Consider the following 21,281-nt stretch of genomic DNA (forward strand, 5'->3'; position numbering starts at 1 on the left):
ATGAGGATGAGGATGAGGATAGGATGAGGATGAGAATTTGGAAGAGGATGAGGATGAGGATGAGGAAGTGGATGAGGACGAGGATGAGGATAAGAGGAGGACGAGAATGAGCATGACGATAGGATGAGGATGAGGATGAGCAAGAGGATGAGGACGAGGATGAGGATAAGAGGAGGATGAGGATGAGGATGAGGATGAGGGTGAGGATGAGGATAGGATCGGGATGAGGAAGAGGATAGGATGAGGATGAGGATGAGGATGGGGATGAGGATAGGATGAAGAGGAGGATGAGGAGCAGGATAAGGATGAGGATCAGGATGAGGAAGAGTATGAGAATGAGGATAGGATGTGGATGAGGACGAGGATGAGGATAGGATGAGGACGAGAATGAGGATGAGGATAGGATGAGGAGTAGAATGAGGATGATGATAGGATGAGGAGGAGGAGGAGGATAAGGATGAGGATGAAGATGAGGATGAGGAAGAGGAAGAGGATAGGATGAGGACAAGAATGAGAATGAGGAAGAGGATGAGGGCGAGGATGAGGATGAGGAAGAGGATGAGGACGAGGATGAGGATAAGAGGAGGACGAGAATGAGGATAAAGATAGGATGAGGATGAGCATGAGTAAGTGGATGACGACGAGGATGAGGATAAGAGGAGGACGAGGATGAGGATGAGGATGAGGATGAGGATGAGGATGAGGTTAGGATGAGGACGAGCATGAGGATGAGGATAGCATGAGGACGAGAATGAGGATGAGAATGAGGATAGGATGAGGATGAGAATTCTGAAGAACAATTACCTGAGGGTAGAATGGATTACCATTCCTTTTCATTTTGTCAAGAATCTCTACTAGAACCGGGGCCTAAATTGATGCAATCGTAAGAATGTTGATTAGTGATCAAGAGGTCACAGGTTCAAATTCCGAAGACCCGAAAACAGTATGTGAATAAACACAACAATAAGATATGAAATAAAAACCTCTCTAAAAGCAAGGAAGCCTGGAACATAAGGGACATGAAGAGTAACCAAAGAGAAATCCTCATAAACAACTTTGAGAGTGTTGAAATCTAACACTACAAGGGTGCCACAAGCCATTGATGAATCATCATTTGAGAAACTTACATCAACTCCACCAATGTATCTTAACCATTCATCCTCTTTCTCTTTGGAACCTTCACCTTTATCTTGTGTGGATAATAATTTCCATGTGAAATTATCCTCTGTCATTAGTTTTTCTCTAAGAATCTCTTGTTCTCTGAAAAAAATATATGATTCATTCAAATGAAAGAATATTCATTGATGATTAAATTAAAGAATGAAACTTTAGAAGATATATATATATATATATATGTATATATATATATATATATAGTTACAGACATTATCCAATGTTGTTGAGATGATGATGATGAAGATTCTTCATTTTCCATTGCTGCAAAATAAAACAGAACTCAGTTTATGACTCTGTGTTTATCTCACTTTAACACTTCTTAGTCTTGGTCGTGGACTTTGAACCATTCCTTTATATCTTATTTTATTGGGAATATATATATATATATATATATATATATATATATATATATATATATATATATATATATATATATATATATATATATATATATATATATATATATTCCCAATAAAATAAGATATAAAGGAATGGTTCAAAGTCCACGACCAAGACTAAGAAGTGTTAAAGTGAGATAAACACAGAGTCATAAACTGAGTTCTGTTTTATTTTGCAGCAATGGAAAATGAAGAATCTTCATCATCATCATCTCAACAACATTGGATAATGTCTGTAACTATATATATATATATATATACATATATATATATATATATATCTTCTAAAGTTTCATTCTTTAATTTAATCATCAATGAATATTCTTTCATTTGAATGAATCATATATTTTTTTCAGAGAACAAGAGATTCTTAGAGAAAAACTAATGACAGAGGATAATTTCACATGGAAATTATTATCCACACAAGATAAAGGTGAAGGTTCCAAAGAGAAAGAGGATGAATGGTTAAGATACATTGGTGGAGTTGATGTAAGTTTCTCAAATGATGATTCATCAATGGCTTGTGGCACCCTTGTAGTGTTAGATTTCAACACTCTCAAAGTTGTTTATGAGGATTTCTCTTTGGTTACTCTTCATGTCCCTTATGTTCCAGGCTTCCTTGCTTTTAGAGAGGTTTTTATTTCATATCTTATTGTTGTGTTTATTCACATACTGTTTTCGGGTCTTCGGAATTTGAACCTGTGACCTCTTGATCACTAATCAACATTCTTACGATTGCATCAATTTAGGCCCCGGTTCTAGTAGAGATTCTTGACAAAATGAAAAGGAATGGTAATCCATTCTACCCTCAGGTAATTGTTCTTCAGAATTTGGTTATTTTTCATGTCTTTATCAATCTGAATATAGGTTATTTTGATATTTGTTAACAGTTGTTAATGGTTGATGGAAACGGAATACTTCATCCCCGAGGCAAGCTATTTTTTCCATTATCATTGCATCGTCTATCGTTCATGTGTCAGTAAATCGAGGAGAATGATGGAAGGTGTATTGACAGTGTAAAACAACTTTACATTGACTATGAATAGATGTTAAACTCTTCTTTTTTATCAATGATTTTATTGCACCTAAAAAGAGTCATACATTTGAACTTCAATTTTATGAAGTATGATATCAATAAAGATACTTTTATTATGCTTCAAGTTGGATAGGTTTTGAACAGCTTTATTGTGATGAAGCATTTCTTGTTGCTGATTTTTCTGTTAATGTAAGAATTTGAATGTTCTTTTAGACTAATAATTGGGGCATTGAATCAATTTGTTTTGAATACTTAATAGAATGGTTGGCTATTTCGAATTTTATTCATTTGTAAAATTGAATTGCATTCAATGCTGATTTCTAAATTTCAGATTCTTTTGAATTTTACATGTGTTCTAATTGATTTAATGTGTAAATGTTAATTTCTCACTAAACCTTTAACTTGAGCAGGTTTTGGCCTAGCGTGTCATATTGGAGTAGTGGCCGATCTCCCAACAATTGGGATCGGAAAGAATGTCAGTATTGATTATATCACTAATTGATTCTTCTTATAATTAAACCAAGTTTATTATTTATGGATTATGTGTCACAATTCTAATGGATTTATATATAGTTTTTTCACTCGTCTCTCTATTAATTCAGAGATTCAATTCTATATGTTCCAGTTGCATCACGTGGACGGTCTTGATCAATCCAAAGTGAGAGAACTTCTTAGAGCGAAAGAAAACTCGTCTCAAGATTTAATTACTTTGGTGGGTTCCTCCGGGCATGTATGGGGAGCAGTAAGAATTTGAACAAATGATATTTCTCCTTATTTGTCACAATAAATACTTGTTATGGTCATAGAAAAACTATTATCAAATGCTACCAAGCTTAAACATACATAAGCTATTCAAATCCAGTTTATGTGTTCATGCACTTTTTATTGACATGTTGATTCAGCATGCTAATACACTCTTTTTCGTTTCTTGCGGAACTATTTGTCCAGGCCATGAGATCCACCAAAGCATCTGTTAAGCCAATATATATATCAAGTGGTCACAGGATATCACTTCAAACTGCCATTAGAATTGTTCAGATGACATGCAAATATCGTGTGCCGGAACCAGTTAGGCAGGTGAAATTATTTACTATTTCTAAGTATGTGATATCGACTTGCTACATATGTTTAATGACAATACAAGTTACAGAAAAACAATACATGAACCAGAACCTATGAATGGAATATTTATGCTTTACTCTTTTAATCTTTTATTTCCAATTAAGCTCATATTGGGTTGAACTTGTTCTTATTATCTTAGTAGTTCAACTCAATCTTTTCTAGCAAACTATTGTTAACAAAATGTTGCTGCATCTTGTATATTAGTAATATCCTTATAACAAAAAATTCAATGTATCTGATACTGATAATTAGAACAATGTACTTTTTCCCCAATGTGCTGGTTATACATGTTTAGATTAGATTACTTGGCTAGGTTTTGCATCATATAACTTCTGCTAGAAACAATGCTGTTAACAAATAGAAGTATGAATCACTGGATGTTAGGAATCCTGCATTGGAAGAAAAAATAAGTTCGGTGTGGTAATTAAGCCATGAGGATCTCCTACTTAACATTCTAGTCTTTTTGATTAGGCTATCCTCGTGTGCTTAATTCATAACAAGGTATTTATCAATTGTCGGTTATTGACATAAAATCAGAAGTATACGGCTATTACACCTTTTGTTGAATTTTGAAGTGCAGGCTGATATAAGATCCAGAGACTATATTCGGAAGCTTGAAATGAATGCCAAAAGGAAGTAATTTAACTGATATGGTAGAACCATAACAGTTAACCAACTGATCAGAAACAAGAACAATGGCAGTGGATTTGCTTAGTTTCATCGAATGATCCATTTCGCCGCACCGTGTTTACATGTGTTCAAGCAGAGTTCTTATTTATGTGTGCTTTGAATGTGTGACTAGCAGTTTTTTGAAAGAGCACAAGACTTGAGAATGCTAGCTACTGTGCTTGAACCTTAATTATTTGATTGTTTTTTTGTTGCAGAAATAGATTTGCATGATCTACACTTAGAAAACCATGCATATTTTTGCATGATCTAAGTTAATTAAACATTTAGATTAGAACAATTAAACAATGTAGGCATGATCTACACTTAGATTTGCATGATCTAAGCTTCAATGTAGAAATAACTTAGAGAAATTTATTTTTGCTCTTACACTGAAGTATTTCTAGTTTAAGGTTGGGGTTTTTGAGAGCCTATAATAATAACTTTACATTTGACTATTTGTTGAATAATTTAGTGCCTTCAATCAATACCCTACATTTAAAAGATTGTTTAATGGGTACATCATGCTTCATCTTCCATTATGAATGTGTTTAGACTAAATATTACATAACATTATGAAACAAATATACAAAGAGCATTATTGGTAGGAACCAAATTCTCTTCCTATTCCTAATAAGTTCAGCAGAATCTGTCTGAATCATGATTATGAATTTGCAACTTGGAGTTGAAGGATCTTTGTCAGTAACAACAGAAAGGCCAGGGAATTTACATGCACTGTCCATCTGGTCATTCACCTGATAGTAGCTATTGAATGCGTACGAGAGATTACCACGAACATCTAAGCCTCCGCATGAAGTTCCGTAACCAAGACTAGTGCAATCTGCATTTTGACATGCATAAGACACACTTGGTGCTACTTGATCACTATTCAGGTTAGCTGAGGGTTTCAGGATGCACCATTTTTTGGGTAGGTATGCAACACCACTAGCACCTACTAAACCATTGGTTCTTGTTCCGAGGTTAAGCGGATATTTCGGCTTTCCGTCGTAGTAAAACAGCCCCCAATGGCGCTCGAAATTACCTGGCTGGATGCTTTTGTCATCTTCATCTATGAGGCTGAACAAGTATGCATCTATAGGACCAGGCCTCATTGGAGTACCCTTTCCGGCAACAAAACGAGACATGAAGCCTTGGTTAAAACGTTGCGCATACTGAAGATTTGCATTATGGTCTCCATCTGTAGGCCACCCTATTTCTCCAACAACTATGGGCAAGTTTCCGAAACCATTCTTCTGCAGTGCCCATACTAGAGTGTCATGGTTCGCATCTAAGACATTGTCGTAGATCCTTCCGTTGTCATTTATGGGAGACTGGAAGCCGTTGAAAAAGGCGAAGTCGACAGGAAAATTTGCGTCTGAATAGAGGCTGATAAAAGGGTATATGTTCACGGTAAATGGAGCATTATTCTGGCTCAAGAACTTGACAATCTGCAGCATGAGATCGTGGATGTCGGGCCTGAAGTTGCCATCGGAAGGTTTATCGGATGCGCTCAGATAGACATCAGCGTTCATAGGGACAGTGACTTTAACCTGATTGCCCAAACCAGATTTTACAAGAGCTGATTGGATATTTTGAAGAGCTGGAAGAGTTGTAGATTCAAAGGTACCATTATAAGTTGACAAGAAAGGTTCATTTCCCACTGCAACATACCTTGAAAACATCACAGGAAACAATGTTTAAGAAAATACATACAATGGCAGCAGAAACCGAAATGGAACAACGTTGCGAGAACGGACACAGCTTTCCCTTAATACGAAATGACAAGAATTTAGCAGCATATCTGAATCTCACTCTTCTATGGTTGTAATCAATTCAATGTAGGTGAACAATAGCAATTTTAGAAGCATGAAAGCAGAAACATAAAGTTACCACGAATTATCGATAAATTTAGCTTCAAAATGTAATGAATAAAAGCAAAGACTAGTTTCAAGAAAAGAAGAAATATCAGCAATGTGCATTTAAGAAGAAATAATCTATATGAAGATAACAAACAGAATTTTAATCATCTAGGAACTTACGAACTCAACCCGGGGGATGCCAAGGGCAGTGGACTGACCATAAAGACTAAAAAGGGCGGCCAAATGCGTGAAACTCCCGACCCAGTGGGATTTGAGGAGGGTAAATATACACAGTCTTACCCACACAAATACTAAGTCGACGGACATCAAGATGAGATTGCTTAAATCAAATGTCTGTGATTGTAGCCTCCACAAATCTACATACAATTAATACTTTATTTGGAAATTTACAAGTTAGAAATTTTTAGATATGTACCTATAGAAATTTGCTCAAATTTGGTCAGATTTAAGTGAAATTAATTTCTAAATCAAACCAAGACAATTATTCAAGTGAAAAAACAAACAAAGTTTACTGTTTAAGGATTCCAATTTCCAAACACATTGTTAATATGTTCCACTAAAATTACATCTAGGGAAGACACATAATTTCCATTCGTTGGAAGTGGAACTCTTGTCTAGTAACAATTTTATCTAAAATTTTACAGTATCATTACTTCAGTACTTCTCAATAGCATTGAATCACATAACACAGTCCAAAATGCAACAAACATTTACGGTCCGTTTGCGAATTGGGATTTGAGGCCATGAACTACACTTGTGAGATAGCTCTGAAGCCTCCCATTTCGATTTATTCCCCTCCAAAATTATGCTCGCAAACGGACCATTAAGATCTTCCAAAATCAGGCTTAGCACAGAGAGACAATATATTTTCCAAAACAACAAATTCAGAAAGTTACAATACTTAAAAGAAGCTTGAAACTAAACCAAAAAATTCCACAATCTCTACAACATGAAATGCAGAATTACATGGTTGAATCACTCAACACATGCATTCAAGTCAAAAAGTGTTTACCTTATGTCTACTCCTCCAGATGAAACATGTGCTGAAATATTCTTGGAAACCCATTTTTCAGCGGCTTGAACACTATTAGCTAGCATATAAAGCATGTCATTTGGAATACCCACCATAACTTGAATCCCAGATTTCTTTAGAGCATCTAAAATACTAGAATCAGCATCAAAAAGCTTAACTTTCTGAATACCATTGTCTTTTAGCATTTTCACTACAGTGGGTGGTGGCAAAAGGTGTGTTGATTGTGTACCCCAATTAACACCAATTCCACTCACTGAACCCAACAACAATGCAACAAAAACAACATGAACAAAACCACCCTTCAACTTTGCAACTCCCAACAACTCCATAAATAGTGAACCAAGAAAAAATAAAACACAAAAATGTGATCTTTTTGTAATAGTGATCAAATTTGAAGATCAAAGTTCCTTTTTTTATTCCTGGGCTTGGACAAGTTTGTTGATTTTTTATTCTACAACCATGGCATGCTGGAAGAGGAAAAACATGGAGCTTGGAAATCTGTGACACTATAGTAAAATCATAAAGAGGGACTAAGGTGGAAACTCTTATAAGAAAGCAAGAAAGTTGAAGAGCTTAAAAGCCAAACAAAAAAGCTAAAAATGGATCACTTTACATGGCATAAGTGCAGAACCTTTAGTTATGTTAGTGCATTAACTAAGCTGCTTCTAGAAATATAGAAAGAGAAATGTGAGTTACTGAATTATGAGGAAGAATATGTATTTCTTGTAAGAATGAAAATATATATATTAATTAAAAAATTATTACTATTTTTGTTTTTATTTTATTATCATTAATGTGATAATCATCATTTGTCCCATAATTTTTTTAGCTTTATGTTCAAACTAATCTAATTTCACAAAATAATATTAAAATGTTAATTTATATTTTTAAATAAATGAAGCTTTCTCATTGATTAGAGACAACAAGTGAGACGTAAATGTGCATTTGTGATCCCCATACAATGAGAAAGAAGTTATGGAGAGGGGAATCTTTTCTTATTGGGTGAAGTAAGCAATCAAAACATACAAAGACACACTGCAAAAAAAAATGGTAAGCATGATTTTTCAAAAAATATAGAAAATCCCAACAGGACTAGTAACTCCCTAAAGTTGGATAGAGACTAAGGGAGGACATCTTCTGTCCCAAAAAGGTGTACCACTATATGTATTATTGTTATAATTGGGTAAAAGAATATTTAATTATTAAATTTTTAACTTCAATAATTTTTTTCAACCAATCACAATCAATAGTACATAGAATAGCACACGAAATGGACATCATATGTGTGTCCTAGAGAGACTAGAGTTAGGCAATAGTTACTCCTAATAAAGTGCATGGTTTGGATTGAGAGTGACTTATTTATCACCATTAGTGCACCTACAATAATAAAAAAAATCATTCGGTATATTTTTCGTTCAAGTTTATCATTGGAGAGAAACTAGTGACGGTGCTACTTGTAATTGAGCACACCTTAGAATTTTTTAGAAAAAATACTTATACTACTTAAAATTCCACAAGCCCTAAATTTATTTGTTTTTGTAATTATTGTGTTAAATTGTTTTATAATATTGTGAATAATCCAATTTAAAGAATTTCATGATCGTTTCTCTGAATAAATACTCAACTGCTTTTTTGTCTGTCTTGTTTGAGTCTAGCCGATTTTTTTCTATGGTTTTGATATGTCAAAACTGATTGAATTTGCAAATTTTGTCTATATAATTTTTATTCAACTAATTTGGTGATAATTTGATAATCAATTTGAGACTTAATCATTGACATGCATAACAATATTGAAATTGCTTCTTTGAAATGAATAAATAATCTTTCATATAAGTTTGATGAAAGTGAAAAGCACATTATTTATCTATTAGTTTATCTTCTTTTGAAGCTAGCAATGCATCTATATAAAGAGTTTTTCAACTATGGAAATTATGAAAATATGTTGCGTAATCAAATGAGAGATGTATTGGATGAATGATTATCTAATGACTTATATTTAGCGAGAAGTGTTGTGACAACAAAGTGTTAATCTATGTTGCACACCCTAACTCTAGATTCTAGATCCGTCACTGAGAGAAGTTGTTATTGTTCTTATTTTGCAACGGCAAGCTAAATAAACATCATTCTTAAAGTTGTGAGTCAGCATACAAAAATGGAGAAAAAATTGTTACAAGAGATAAATATAAATATGGAATAGGTTTGTAGGGTCTATTTAAGAACAGAAATAGAGCTACAACATTAGAGGTGATTTTGGCTTAAATTGATTAAGTTGTTGAGAAGTGTAAACAAATATAAAATAACCAATGATGGTCCATTTAAGAACGAAAAAAGTGTTGCAACATTATGGATGCTCTAATTAGTTAATTAGTTCCATAAACAACTTACTTTATAGATCAAATAAATTAAACTTAGACTAAAAATTGATGTCATTAAATAAACGACTCGAACGCAAGGTAAGTATAGTTTAACTTGTAATATATAAAGAAAATCTTTAAGCTTATATGTATTAAGTATTAACTAAATAATCAATATTTGAGTGGGTGAGCTAAACCGAAATAGCTAATGAGTTGAACTAAAAAGTTTGAGAATTCCTAACAAACTAAACCGATTTGACTTGATAGGTTGAATCAAACACTTCTTGAATTCAACTCTAGTCGAGTTCGAGCTAGAAAAATAGATCGTAACAAACTAATTTACACTAATAAGTTTTAGTGTGTTGTCAAAACATATTTTAATTTAGGGTTATATTAATATGTGTCTTATTGGTATTGTTAAAGAAATGCAAAAAAGAAGAAAAATAGCTTTGAAAATTTAAGTCTAGCATTTCTCCACATGTGAAGTAAATTTTAATTTACCTATAATTTATTTAATAAGAATGAGTATTATAGAAAAAGAAGGATATGAATTTATTAAATCATACAAATTAATATATTGTAGATAACTTATAAAAATCCTTCGTGATATGATGGGGTGTTGCATAAGTATTTTTTGTATACCTTTATGACTCTAAAAAAGTTTGGTCCTTAGATATATCTTAAGAGTTGAATTTCGAAGAAGAATTCATTTATAAATTTGGTTTTGAATAATAAGTGAAAAGTAAGAAAGACTTCAGAATTATCTCACAATTTTATTTTACAATTCTTGTATTTTTCATTTCTATTTTAAAATTTAACTCAAAAATTAAAAGCTAAATGAAGAAAATTAACATTAAAAGCTTTGAAGGGCCAAAGTCGTAGGTTTCACTATGTATGTCTCTAGCTCTTATCAAATGGATTCTTTAGGATGGGATAAAATTACATATAAAATGATGTGGCATAATAAGACCAATAAAATTTATTGTAATGAACTCAATGGTGTTGCTTAGAGTTAAGCAATTATAAACTATTTTATAAGTTGCATGTTTTGTATTGGCCCACAATTGTATAAATAATATAAACTTGTTTAATGATATAGATTTAAATACACCTCTATGAGTACCATATAGCTTAGAAGTTATAAAATAATGTAACACATTTCTTCGGTTCCTCCATTCCATATATTGTGTATGTTAGATACTAGTATAAAAACAATGATACTCTACTTAGTGGGTGAAAATACACACCTATAGTAGCATATAATATAATATAATATAATATATATATATATATATATATATCAATTTTTACTTGCAAATTAATTAATGGTATAAAAACAATGATACACTACTTAGTGACTGAAAATAAAATTCGGGGAAGATAAGACTGAGTTTTAAATTTGAAAAAAAAAAGTTTTGAAACAAAACAAAAAATATGATATGGAAGGAGTAATAAAATTATAAATCAAAGTGCTTTTTCAAAAGAGTTTTGAGTTACTTAAGTATAAGATTGTATGTAAAAAATATATTTAGAGAGATATATCCTACCATACCAAGAATATATTTTAACAAAATGCAACTCTAGTGTGTATATATATAATAAATCAATAAGTTTATTATATTATTGTTTTAGGTGAAAGTATAGTATATTTATTAGACAAGTATATTGCTTCATTTCAAGAATGGTTCAGAAGAGTTTAATATTGAAATGTGAGAGATAATAAAAATAATTTATACCTTAAAATAATAAAATAATTTGCATTCTTAAATTTTTTTTAATGTCATATATCACATTCTATACTCAATAATATATTCTTCAGTATCCATTATATAACAAAAAATTGAGAGTAACAAAAACATTTATGTTATGGGCTTTTCTTTCTTTGTATATTTATTTATGAAGGGTTACATCACATAAGAGAGGAGAAACAAAATAAAAGTGTTGAAGCTAGATGGCACAATTACACATGCAATGCTTATACAACAATCTTAACATTTGTTGTACTTTTTTGTCTCCTCACATTATCCAAACCTTGCTTTATGAAATGTCTTGTTCCACTATCCAAAACAATTGTGATTGGGTGGGGTTTCTAATTTCCACTACACTCATTACATTTCTCTCTTCCCATCTACATCTATCTCCATAACAAAGAAAATCTTGATTTCTTCTCTATTTCTTCTTATAAATATTAGCTATTAAATAATTTTATATTTTGAAGTATTAAATAATTAGATATTAAGTATTATGAATAAATTGGGTATTTAAAAATTGGTTTGTTAATATATAGTGGGATTAGTGATAAATTGATTGAGGAATAAACTTTAGTGGTGATAGAAATTGATCTCTATACCAACAAGATTTGGGTCTAGTAGTGTAAGATACTGCTATATCCTCATGAAAACTAAAAGATAAAGGGTTTGATTCTTGGAGTAATATTTATTAGAAGGTCCAACCACACACCCTAAAATGAATTAATTTATTACAAAAAAATGTAAAAGATTTCATTAGTAATATGAAAAAAGAAACCGACCTATAATAAATTGAGGAGTGTAACCACATTCATGAAATTGACAAATGACACCAGAGAAAAGAAGTTGTGACATACTACATGATAGGACCAATAAAGTATTGTTCTAATGATGTAAAGTTTAATTAGATCTCTAAAAAGATCAAAATATTAATAATTCGATTCTTGATAGTGATATTTGTTGGGATGAACAATAACATACTATAAAGATATTAGTTCTCTATTCATATGATGAATAGATATCATTAGTAATACCCAAAAAAAATGATACTAGGAAAAAGAAGTTGCAAAAATGGTACGTTTTTTTATTATGATGAATAGAACATCTGCTCAATTTAATGGACCATTTTTTATTGTTTGATGTTAGTTGTGTAGAAAGGAATTTTTAAATCTTCTCACCAATAAAATTGTGAAAATAACTCCCTCAGTTGTAAGTATTTAATAAGTAGAGTGACTCTTTGACAGTTAGATACATAGAGATGGTTTAGATTTTCCAAATTTACTTAACACTTTGTTTGGTTTGTATGAGAAATGAGAGGAAAGTAAAAAAAATCGAAGAAAATAAAAATAGGAAAAAGTATAATAACTTTTTTCAGCTATTTGGTATGAAAAAATAAATAAAAATAAAAGAAAATGTATGACTAAAAAGATACAAATATTCACTTATATTTTACAATTAAATATTTCTATAAATAATGATGTATAAAAACATATTTATATTAAAATTAATTAAATTATTATTAACACAAATTTTAATATCACTTCATATATTGTGTTTGTCTGGCTTAGGGATGGTAATAGTGTAAGGCGGGATGGTGTAATGCTTTTTGGTTCCCATTCTCGTACTATTTATGGGTACTTTACGAGTAATAAACATGTACGGATATTTAATGAGTCTTTAAGTTTATGTATATATTTATATTTATATATATAATTATGGTATATGAATAATAAAATTTATATAAATGTTAAGTTTATCATTATACTTTATTCCATAAAATTCATTATAAAATAGGAATATTAACTTCTGATTTATGATTTTTACTTTTAATTAAATGAGATTCTTTAATTGGATACGAACATGATATTAAAAGTGATACGTGATCTCCAACCCATGTAAATAGGAATTATATATCCTAGTTTGATTCTGTAATTTTAACCCCTGGCTTTTCACACAATTTTTTGAGTGTGTGACGATAAAAAGTTATAGTACGTTTTTTAGACCATTATATATAATGGATTCCTCAAACTAATAACTCTATTCAAAACAATTTATTATTTAAATTCGTATTATTAATATTCGCATTTTCACTAGCCTAAGCCCTAATTTTAGTGAATTGTATTTAATAAAAACAGTTTAATACATTTTTGTCTAAACAATATCATCAATTAATCATTGTAAACAATGAAAAACTAATCATCTACAGCTATATATTAAGACAGCAAAAAGTACCTCCCACACAACTAAAATCTGCAACTTTTATGGATAGTTATTAATTACCCATTATCATATTGGTTAAAATACTAGTATAATATTAAATTGATATAATCAATTAACTACTAATTAAACTATATAACATTATATATTCTAATATATTTATGAATATAAATATTATTATATCTAACACATAATATGTACAAATATTATCGTGTTAAAGATTTTAACCCTTATTATGCCATTTTTTTTAAAAAAATTTCCTTATTCACAAATCAATTTTAATCAATATAATATAATTTGATTAATATTTCCGGTATTAACGATTTCAATTGATTTAAACTTGGTATAAGACAGATTTCCTGGTTTTTTGGTTGAACCGGTGTACTACTCACCTAAAACTGATTTCTAGATTTGTACAAAAAAACAAAAAAAAGTAAATATTAAGAGCATTTAATAAGTGGTTGAAAATAGAGAAAAGCATGTTGAGTAAGAAATAGAGAAAATATGAATCTAAAGTGAAATTAGGTCCAGATTCATGATTCTGTTTTGAATGAATTTCCAAAAAGGATCGAACGGTTGAAAAAGAATAGTTGACTTTATAGAATCTTGGCCGAATCAAGAACAATAAATCACCAATCATTGAAGAAAGAGATATAAAGAGATCTTAGATTTCAATATATTCCATTATTCCATTCTCTTCTTCTTCTTCTTCTCAATCGTTGAAGGCACCATGGCCGCCACTATGAAACAAATGGCTCTCATTGTGTCCTTCTTCGGCTTTGTTTCTTTCATTTTGGGAGTTCTCGCTGAAAACAAGAAGGTATTCTTTCAATTTCATATAATCCACGTTTTCTTCAATTTATAGTTTCAATTCTTGTCGAATTATATGTGTGATAATTAGTCGATTAGGTTTTGTGCACGAGTCTCCCATTTATTAGGATCTGTGAAGGATTGATGCATACGGACTGGGAGATTGTTTCCGAGATTTGAATCGGTAATATTATTGTTAGAGTTGGTGGAGAATAATAATATTTGGATAAAATAATGTGTAGCATGATTTTTTACTCACTCTATATGCCAATTAATTAATCCGAGGCGTTACGAATAGTACACGAGCCTCCCACCTATTAGGGTATGTGGAAGGGTTGATGCAGGAAAGACGTGGAGGCTGTTATTTTACTCCGGAAACAGTCTCCACGCAGCGTGCTTCAACCCTTCCCATAGTTATACCACGTATGTATATGTCCGTGGTTCAGTTGGATATATGGTTTGGAATTTTTATATTAATTTTATGAGACATTCAAAATGACAAACGTGGTACGTGGAATTCCCTATATGTGACTATGACCCTAATAGGTAGGAGTCTGGGGCAGTAGAACTAACGCCTTTGGATTAATTGCCATAGGTGTCCTTATTTGATCACATTACAAATTTCCATGGAGAATAATAATATTTGGATAAAATAGTGCATAGAGTGATTGAAAGTTGTGACGATGATATGGCTGCGAAAAAATGTGGCTCATGCAGCCACAATTGTATCACATGAGACTGTTAGAGCTGTAATATTGCAGCTGAAATTGTGGTTGCGGGCCGCGATTTAAAGCCATGGTACCTAGGTTCATGGCTCCGATGCATTTAGTATACGAGAGCTAATGAGTTCATAACAACTTCCAATTAAAAACAATGATACACTACTTAGTGACTGAAAATAAAATTCGGGGAAGATAAGACTGAGTTTTAAATTTGAAAAAAAAAAGTTTTGAAACAAAACAAAAAATATGATATGGAAGGAGTAATAAAATTATAAATCAAAGTGCTTTTTCAAAAGAGTTTTGAGTTACTTAAGTATAAGATTGTATGTAAAAAATATATTTAGAGAGATATATCCTACCATACCAAGAATATATTTTAACAAAATGCAACTCTAGTGTGTATATATATAATAAATCAATAAGTTTATTATATTATTGTTTTAGGTGAAAGTATAGTATATTTATTAGACAAGTATATTGCTTCATTTCAAGAATGGTTCAGAAGAGTTTAATATTGAAATGTGAGAGATAATAAAAATAATTTATACCTTAAAATAATAAAATAATTTGCATTCTTAAATTTTTTTTAATGTCATATATCACATTCTATACTCAATAATATATTCTTCAGTATCCATTATATAACAAAAAATTGAGAGTAACAAAAACATTTATGTTATGGGCTTTTCTTTCTTTGTATATTTATTTATGAAGGGTTACATCACATAAGAGAGGAGAAACAAAATAAAAGTGTTGAAGCTAGATGGCACAATTACACATGCAATGCTTATACAACAATCTTAACATTTGTTGTACTTTTTTGTCTCCTCACATTATCCAAACCTTGCTTTATGAAATGTCTTGTTCCACTATCCAAAACAATTGTGATTGGGTGGGGTTTCTAATTTCCACTACACTCATTACATTTCTCTCTTCCCATCTACATCTATCTCCATAACAAAGAAAATCTTGATTTCTTCTCTATTTCTTCTTATAAATATTAGCTATTAAATAATTTTATATTTTGAAGTATTAAATAATTAGATATTAAGTATTATGAATAAATTGGGTATTTAAAAATTGGTTTGTTAATATATAGTGGGATTAGTGATAAATTGATTGAGGAATAAACTTTAGTGGTGATAGAAATTGATCTCTATACCAACAAGATTTGGGTCTAGTAGTGTAAGATACTGCTATATCCTCATGAAAACTAAAAGATAAAGGGTTTGATTCTTGGAGTAATATTTATTAGAAGGTCCAACCACACACCCTAAAATGAATTAATTTATTACAAAAAAATGTAAAAGATTTCATTAGTAATATGAAAAAAGAAACCGACCTATAATAAATTGAGGAGTGTAACCACATTCATGAAATTGACAAATGACACCAGAGAAAAGAAGTTGTGACATACTACATGATAGGACCAATAAAGTATTGTTCTAATGATGTAAAGTTTAATTAGATCTCTAAAAAGATCAAAATATTAATAATTCGATTCTTGATAGTGATATTTGTTGGGATGAACAATAACATACTATAAAGATATTAGTTCTCTATTCATATGATGAATAGATATCATTAGTAATACCCAAAAAAAATGATACTAGGAAAAAGAAGTTGCAAAAATGGTACGTTTTTTTATTATGATGAATAGAACATCTGCTCAATTTAATGGACCATTTTTTATTGTTTGATGTTAGTTGTGTAGAAAGGAATTTTTAAATCTTCTCACCAATAAAATTGTGAAAATAACTCCCTCAGTTGTAAGTATTTAATAAGTAGAGTGACTCTTTGACAGTTAGATACATAGAGATGGTTTAGATTTTCCAAATTTACTTAACACTTTGTTTGGTTTGTATGAGAAATGAGAGGAAAGTAAAAAAAATCGAAGAAAATAAAAATAGGAAAAAGTATAATAACTTTTTTCAGCTATTTGGTATGAAAAAATAAATAAAAATAAAAGAAAATGTATGACTAAAAAGATACAAATATTCACTTATATTTTACAATTAAATATTTCTATAAATAATGATGTATAAAAACATATTTATATTAAAATTAATTAAATTATTATTAACACAAATTTTAATATCACTTCATATATTGTGTTTGTCTGGCTTAGGGATGGTAATAGTGTAAGGCGGGATGGTGTAATGCTTTTTGGTTCCCATTCTCGTACTATTTATGGGTACTTTACGAGTAATAAACATGTACGGATATTTAATGAGTCTTTAAGTTTATGTATATATTTATATTTATATATATAATTATGGTATATGAATAATAAAATTTATATAAATGTTAAGTTTATCATTATACTTTATTCCATAAAATTCATTATAAAATAGGAATATTAACTTCTGATTTATGATTTTTACTTTTAATTAAATGAGATTCTTTAATTGGATACGAACATGATATTAAAAGTGATACGTGATCTCCAACCCATGTAAATAGGAATTATATATCCTAGTTTGATTCTGTAATTTTAACCCCTGGCTTTTCACACAATTTTTTGAGTGTGTGACGATAAAAAGTTATAGTACGTTTTTTAGACCATTATATATAATGGATTCCTCAAACTAATAACTCTATTCAAAACAATTTATTATTTAAATTCGTATTATTAATATTCGCATTTTCACTAGCCTAAGCCCTAATTTTAGTGAATTGTATTTAATAAAAACAGTTTAATACATTTTTGTCTAAACAATATCATCAATTAATCATTGTAAACAATGAAAAACTAATCATCTACAGCTATATATTAAGACAGCAAAAAGTACCTCCCACACAACTAAAATCTGCAACTTTTATGGATAGTTATTAATTACCCATTATCATATTGGTTAAAATACTAGTATAATATTAAATTGATATAATCAATTAACTACTAATTAAACTATATAACATTATATATTCTAATATATTTATGAATATAAATATTATTATATCTAACACATAATATGTACAAATATTATCGTGTTAAAGATTTTAACCCTTATTATGCCATTTTTTTTAAAAAAATTTCCTTATTCACAAATCAATTTTAATCAATATAATATAATTTGATTAATATTTCCGGTATTAACGATTTCAATTGATTTAAACTTGGTATAAGACAGATTTCCTGGTTTTTTGGTTGAACCGGTGTACTACTCACCTAAAACTGATTTCTAGATTTGTACAAAAAAACAAAAAAAAGTAAATATTAAGAGCATTTAATAAGTGGTTGAAAATAGAGAAAAGCATGTTGAGTAAGAAATAGAGAAAATATGAATCTAAAGTGAAATTAGGTCCAGATTCATGATTCTGTTTTGAATGAATTTCCAAAAAGGATCGAACGGTTGAAAAAGAATAGTTGACTTTATAGAATCTTGGCCGAATCAAGAACAATAAATCACCAATCATTGAAGAAAGAGATATAAAGAGATCTTAGATTTCAATATATTCCATTATTCCATTCTCTTCTTCTTCTTCTTCTCAATCGTTGAAGGCACCATGGCCGCCACTATGAAACAAATGGCTCTCATTGTGTCCTTCTTCGGCTTTGTTTCTTTCATTTTGGGAGTTCTCGCTGAAAACAAGAAGGTATTCTTTCAATTTCATATAATCCACGTTTTCTTCAATTTATAGTTTCAATTCTTGTCGAATTATATGTGTGATAATTAGTCGATTAGGTTTTGTGCACGAGTCTCCCATTTATTAGGATCTGTGAAGGATTGATGCATACGGACTGGGAGATTGTTTCCGAGATTTGAATCGGTAATATTATTGTTAGAGTTGGTGGAGAATAATAATATTTGGATAAAATAATGTGTAGCATGATTTTTTACTCACTCTATATGCCAATTAATTAATCCGAGGCGTTACGAATAGTACACGAGCCTCCCACCTATTAGGGTATGTGGAAGGGTTGATGCAGGAAAGACGTGGAGGCTGTTATTTTACTCCGGAAACAGTCTCCACGCAGCGTGCTTCAACCCTTCCCATAGTTATACCACGTATGTATATGTCCGTGGTTCAGTTGGATATATGGTTTGGAATTTTTATATTAATTTTATGAGACATTCAAAATGACAAACGTGGTACGTGGAATTCCCTATATGTGACTATGACCCTAATAGGTAGGAGTCTGGGGCAGTAGAACTAACGCCTTTGGATTAATTGCCATAGGTGTCCTTATTTGATCACATTACAAATTTCCATGGAGAATAATAATATTTGGATAAAATAGTGCATAGAGTGATTGAAAGTTGTGACGATGATATGGCTGCGAAAAAATGTGGCTCATGCAGCCACAATTGTATCACATGAGACTGTTAGAGCTGTAATATTGCAGCTGAAATTGTGGTTGCGGGCCGCGATTTAAAGCCATGGTACCTAGGTTCATGGCTCCGATGCATTTAGTATACGAGAGCTAATGAGTTCATAACAACTTCCAATTTCTTGTGTCCATAGTATAAGTTGGTCACAGGTGTTTACTAGGTTAAGTATGATTTGGTTTTTGAACGATGATGTTCAATCGCTCATTCTGTCGCTAATATTCTTGTTACTTGTATTCTTTTTCTGCATACACAGACATGAACTGTTTTTTGTTGTTATAGCCTGCAGCTGGAACACCAGTACAAAATGCAAATGGGGTCACCTGCAAGTACCCAAGTGATCCAACCATTGCATTGGGGTATCTTTCGACGGCTTTTCTTATTGCATCCACTGTGGCTGGCTATCTGTCCCTGTTCTACCCATACCAAGGAAAGTCTGTGCCGCAAGGGGTTCTGTTTAAATACACTACTTTCACGGTGTTCTTCAACGTTTCATTGTCCGTACCGTTTCCTTATCCTTTGTTTTCCAATTTTTTATCATTCTGATTGTTCTTAGAAATGTAAGATATGTGATTATCTTAGAAAGTTGATTCTAGTTGTTCTGTTTGAGATTAAATTTCTGAGTCCTATTATCCACTATGGAAGGCTATTCCAATTTATCTATAAGTAATCATTTAACATGCCTCATCCATGTGCTGTAGATAGTTTATCTGCTACTTTTATTTTTGTGATTCATTCATGTAAGTTAATTATTTATTTTGTGATATGAGCCTGCATTTGGTTAATGAAAATGCAAAACACTTAAATGTTTCTGCTAGTAGAATGCATCTACTTTGTGGAAATAGTAGAATAGTAATAAATGACCACTGGTATTGATAGTAAACTGACATGAAAAGAACACAAACACATAATTAGATTCTTATGATGCTTCGCATTAACGTATAATCCTTGATTTGCATAGAGAAAGCTGCTTTGTTTTTAGCTTACCGATTTCTTGTTTTGATTAATGGTGCTGTCAGGTTTACTTATATCTATCGTTCTCATTTTAAGATGAATAATTTTCTTCTTTGAAATGATATATTTGCTTAGGTTTACTACTGGATTAGCTGCAACTATGCTGCTGTGGCCAACAATCACGGAACAGATTCACCTGTCTAACAATGTACATAGTAATCCCAAATATGAATGCCCTACGGCTAAAACTGGTCTCTTGGGAGGTGGTGCCTTTCTATCGCTTGATTCATCTCTACTTTGGTTGATTGCCCTTATGTTAGCTGGCAATGTTCGTGAGGATTTCTTCGAAGAACAAGGTGATGATAAGGGTGAATTTGGTAAAGCTTCCACAGATGCTTATGATGCAGATATAGGAGTGAAGGTAAGCTCCTGAACTGCGATACTGAATGCAGGAAATTCGTACATGATTTCATTTTAATTCTGCAAACAGTGAAATGTAAATAATTTTCAAGGATGTTCTCTATGGAAGTACTAGATTATGCTTAAGCAGATTGCATTTACCTAGCCATCATAGAATGGACTAGATATGACTGAGCCATGCTACTTTTAATCCTTGAATCAAAACAATTGCATTTCAGCACTATTTTATGATACTATGGATCTTTTCTCCTCTTTTGATTGTTGAATCTGGAATATGTGTTGGGTAGGTTAATCATTATTGTTTATACTGAAGTTAACATTTCAATTTTGTTGGGTTGAAAATCAAATTGAAACTCAAATCAAATAAGGGTGACTTAATGCATCAATCTTCTATATAGTGGAGTCTGAAATGGT

General features: G+C 31.0%; 3 protein-coding genes across 6 annotated transcripts; 2 read left to right on the forward strand and 1 right to left on the reverse strand.

Moving 5' to 3' along the window:
* LOC109350691 (endonuclease V) lies at positions 1,671-4,653 on the forward strand. 4 transcript variants are annotated; one of them, XM_019591949.1, is made up of 9 exons: positions 1,671-1,805; positions 1,931-2,207; positions 2,324-2,386; positions 2,465-2,504; positions 3,021-3,085; positions 3,215-3,352; positions 3,559-3,687; positions 4,313-4,524; positions 4,557-4,653. In XM_019591949.1, exons 1-8 carry the CDS (start codon positions 1,756-1,758, stop codon positions 4,370-4,372), a joined length of 822 nt encoding a protein of 273 aa, XP_019447494.1. In that variant the 5' UTR covers positions 1,671-1,755; the 3' UTR covers positions 4,373-4,524; positions 4,557-4,653. The 4 variants fall into 4 exon arrangements, with proteins under 4 accessions (XP_019447494.1, XP_019447496.1, XP_019447495.1 ...); XM_019591951.1 differs by having other exon boundaries at positions 4,313-4,385; positions 4,617-4,652; XM_019591952.1 differs by having other exon boundaries at positions 1,672-1,805; positions 3,236-3,352.
* LOC109350692 (glucan endo-1,3-beta-glucosidase 5) lies at positions 4,941-7,994 on the reverse strand. Its single transcript, XM_019591953.1, has 2 exons — positions 7,291-7,994; positions 4,941-6,069 (listed from the first exon to the last, which is right to left on the reverse strand). Exons 1-2 carry the CDS (start codon positions 7,638-7,640, stop codon positions 4,962-4,964), a joined length of 1,458 nt encoding a protein of 485 aa, XP_019447498.1. The 5' UTR covers positions 7,641-7,994; the 3' UTR covers positions 4,941-4,961.
* On the forward strand, positions 18,580-21,123 carry LOC109350693. The gene is made up of 3 exons (XM_019591955.1): positions 18,580-18,759; positions 19,776-19,990; positions 20,583-21,123. The coding sequence occupies exons 1-3, from the start codon at positions 18,670-18,672 to the stop codon at positions 20,878-20,880; spliced, it is 603 nt and encodes a 200-aa protein (XP_019447500.1). The 5' UTR covers positions 18,580-18,669; the 3' UTR covers positions 20,881-21,123.

The sequence above is a fragment of the Lupinus angustifolius genome, chromosome LG06 (assembly GCF_001865875.1).
Source record: "Lupinus angustifolius cultivar Tanjil chromosome LG06, LupAngTanjil_v1.0, whole genome shotgun sequence".
NCBI lineage: Eukaryota > Viridiplantae > Streptophyta > Magnoliopsida > Fabales > Fabaceae > Lupinus > Lupinus angustifolius.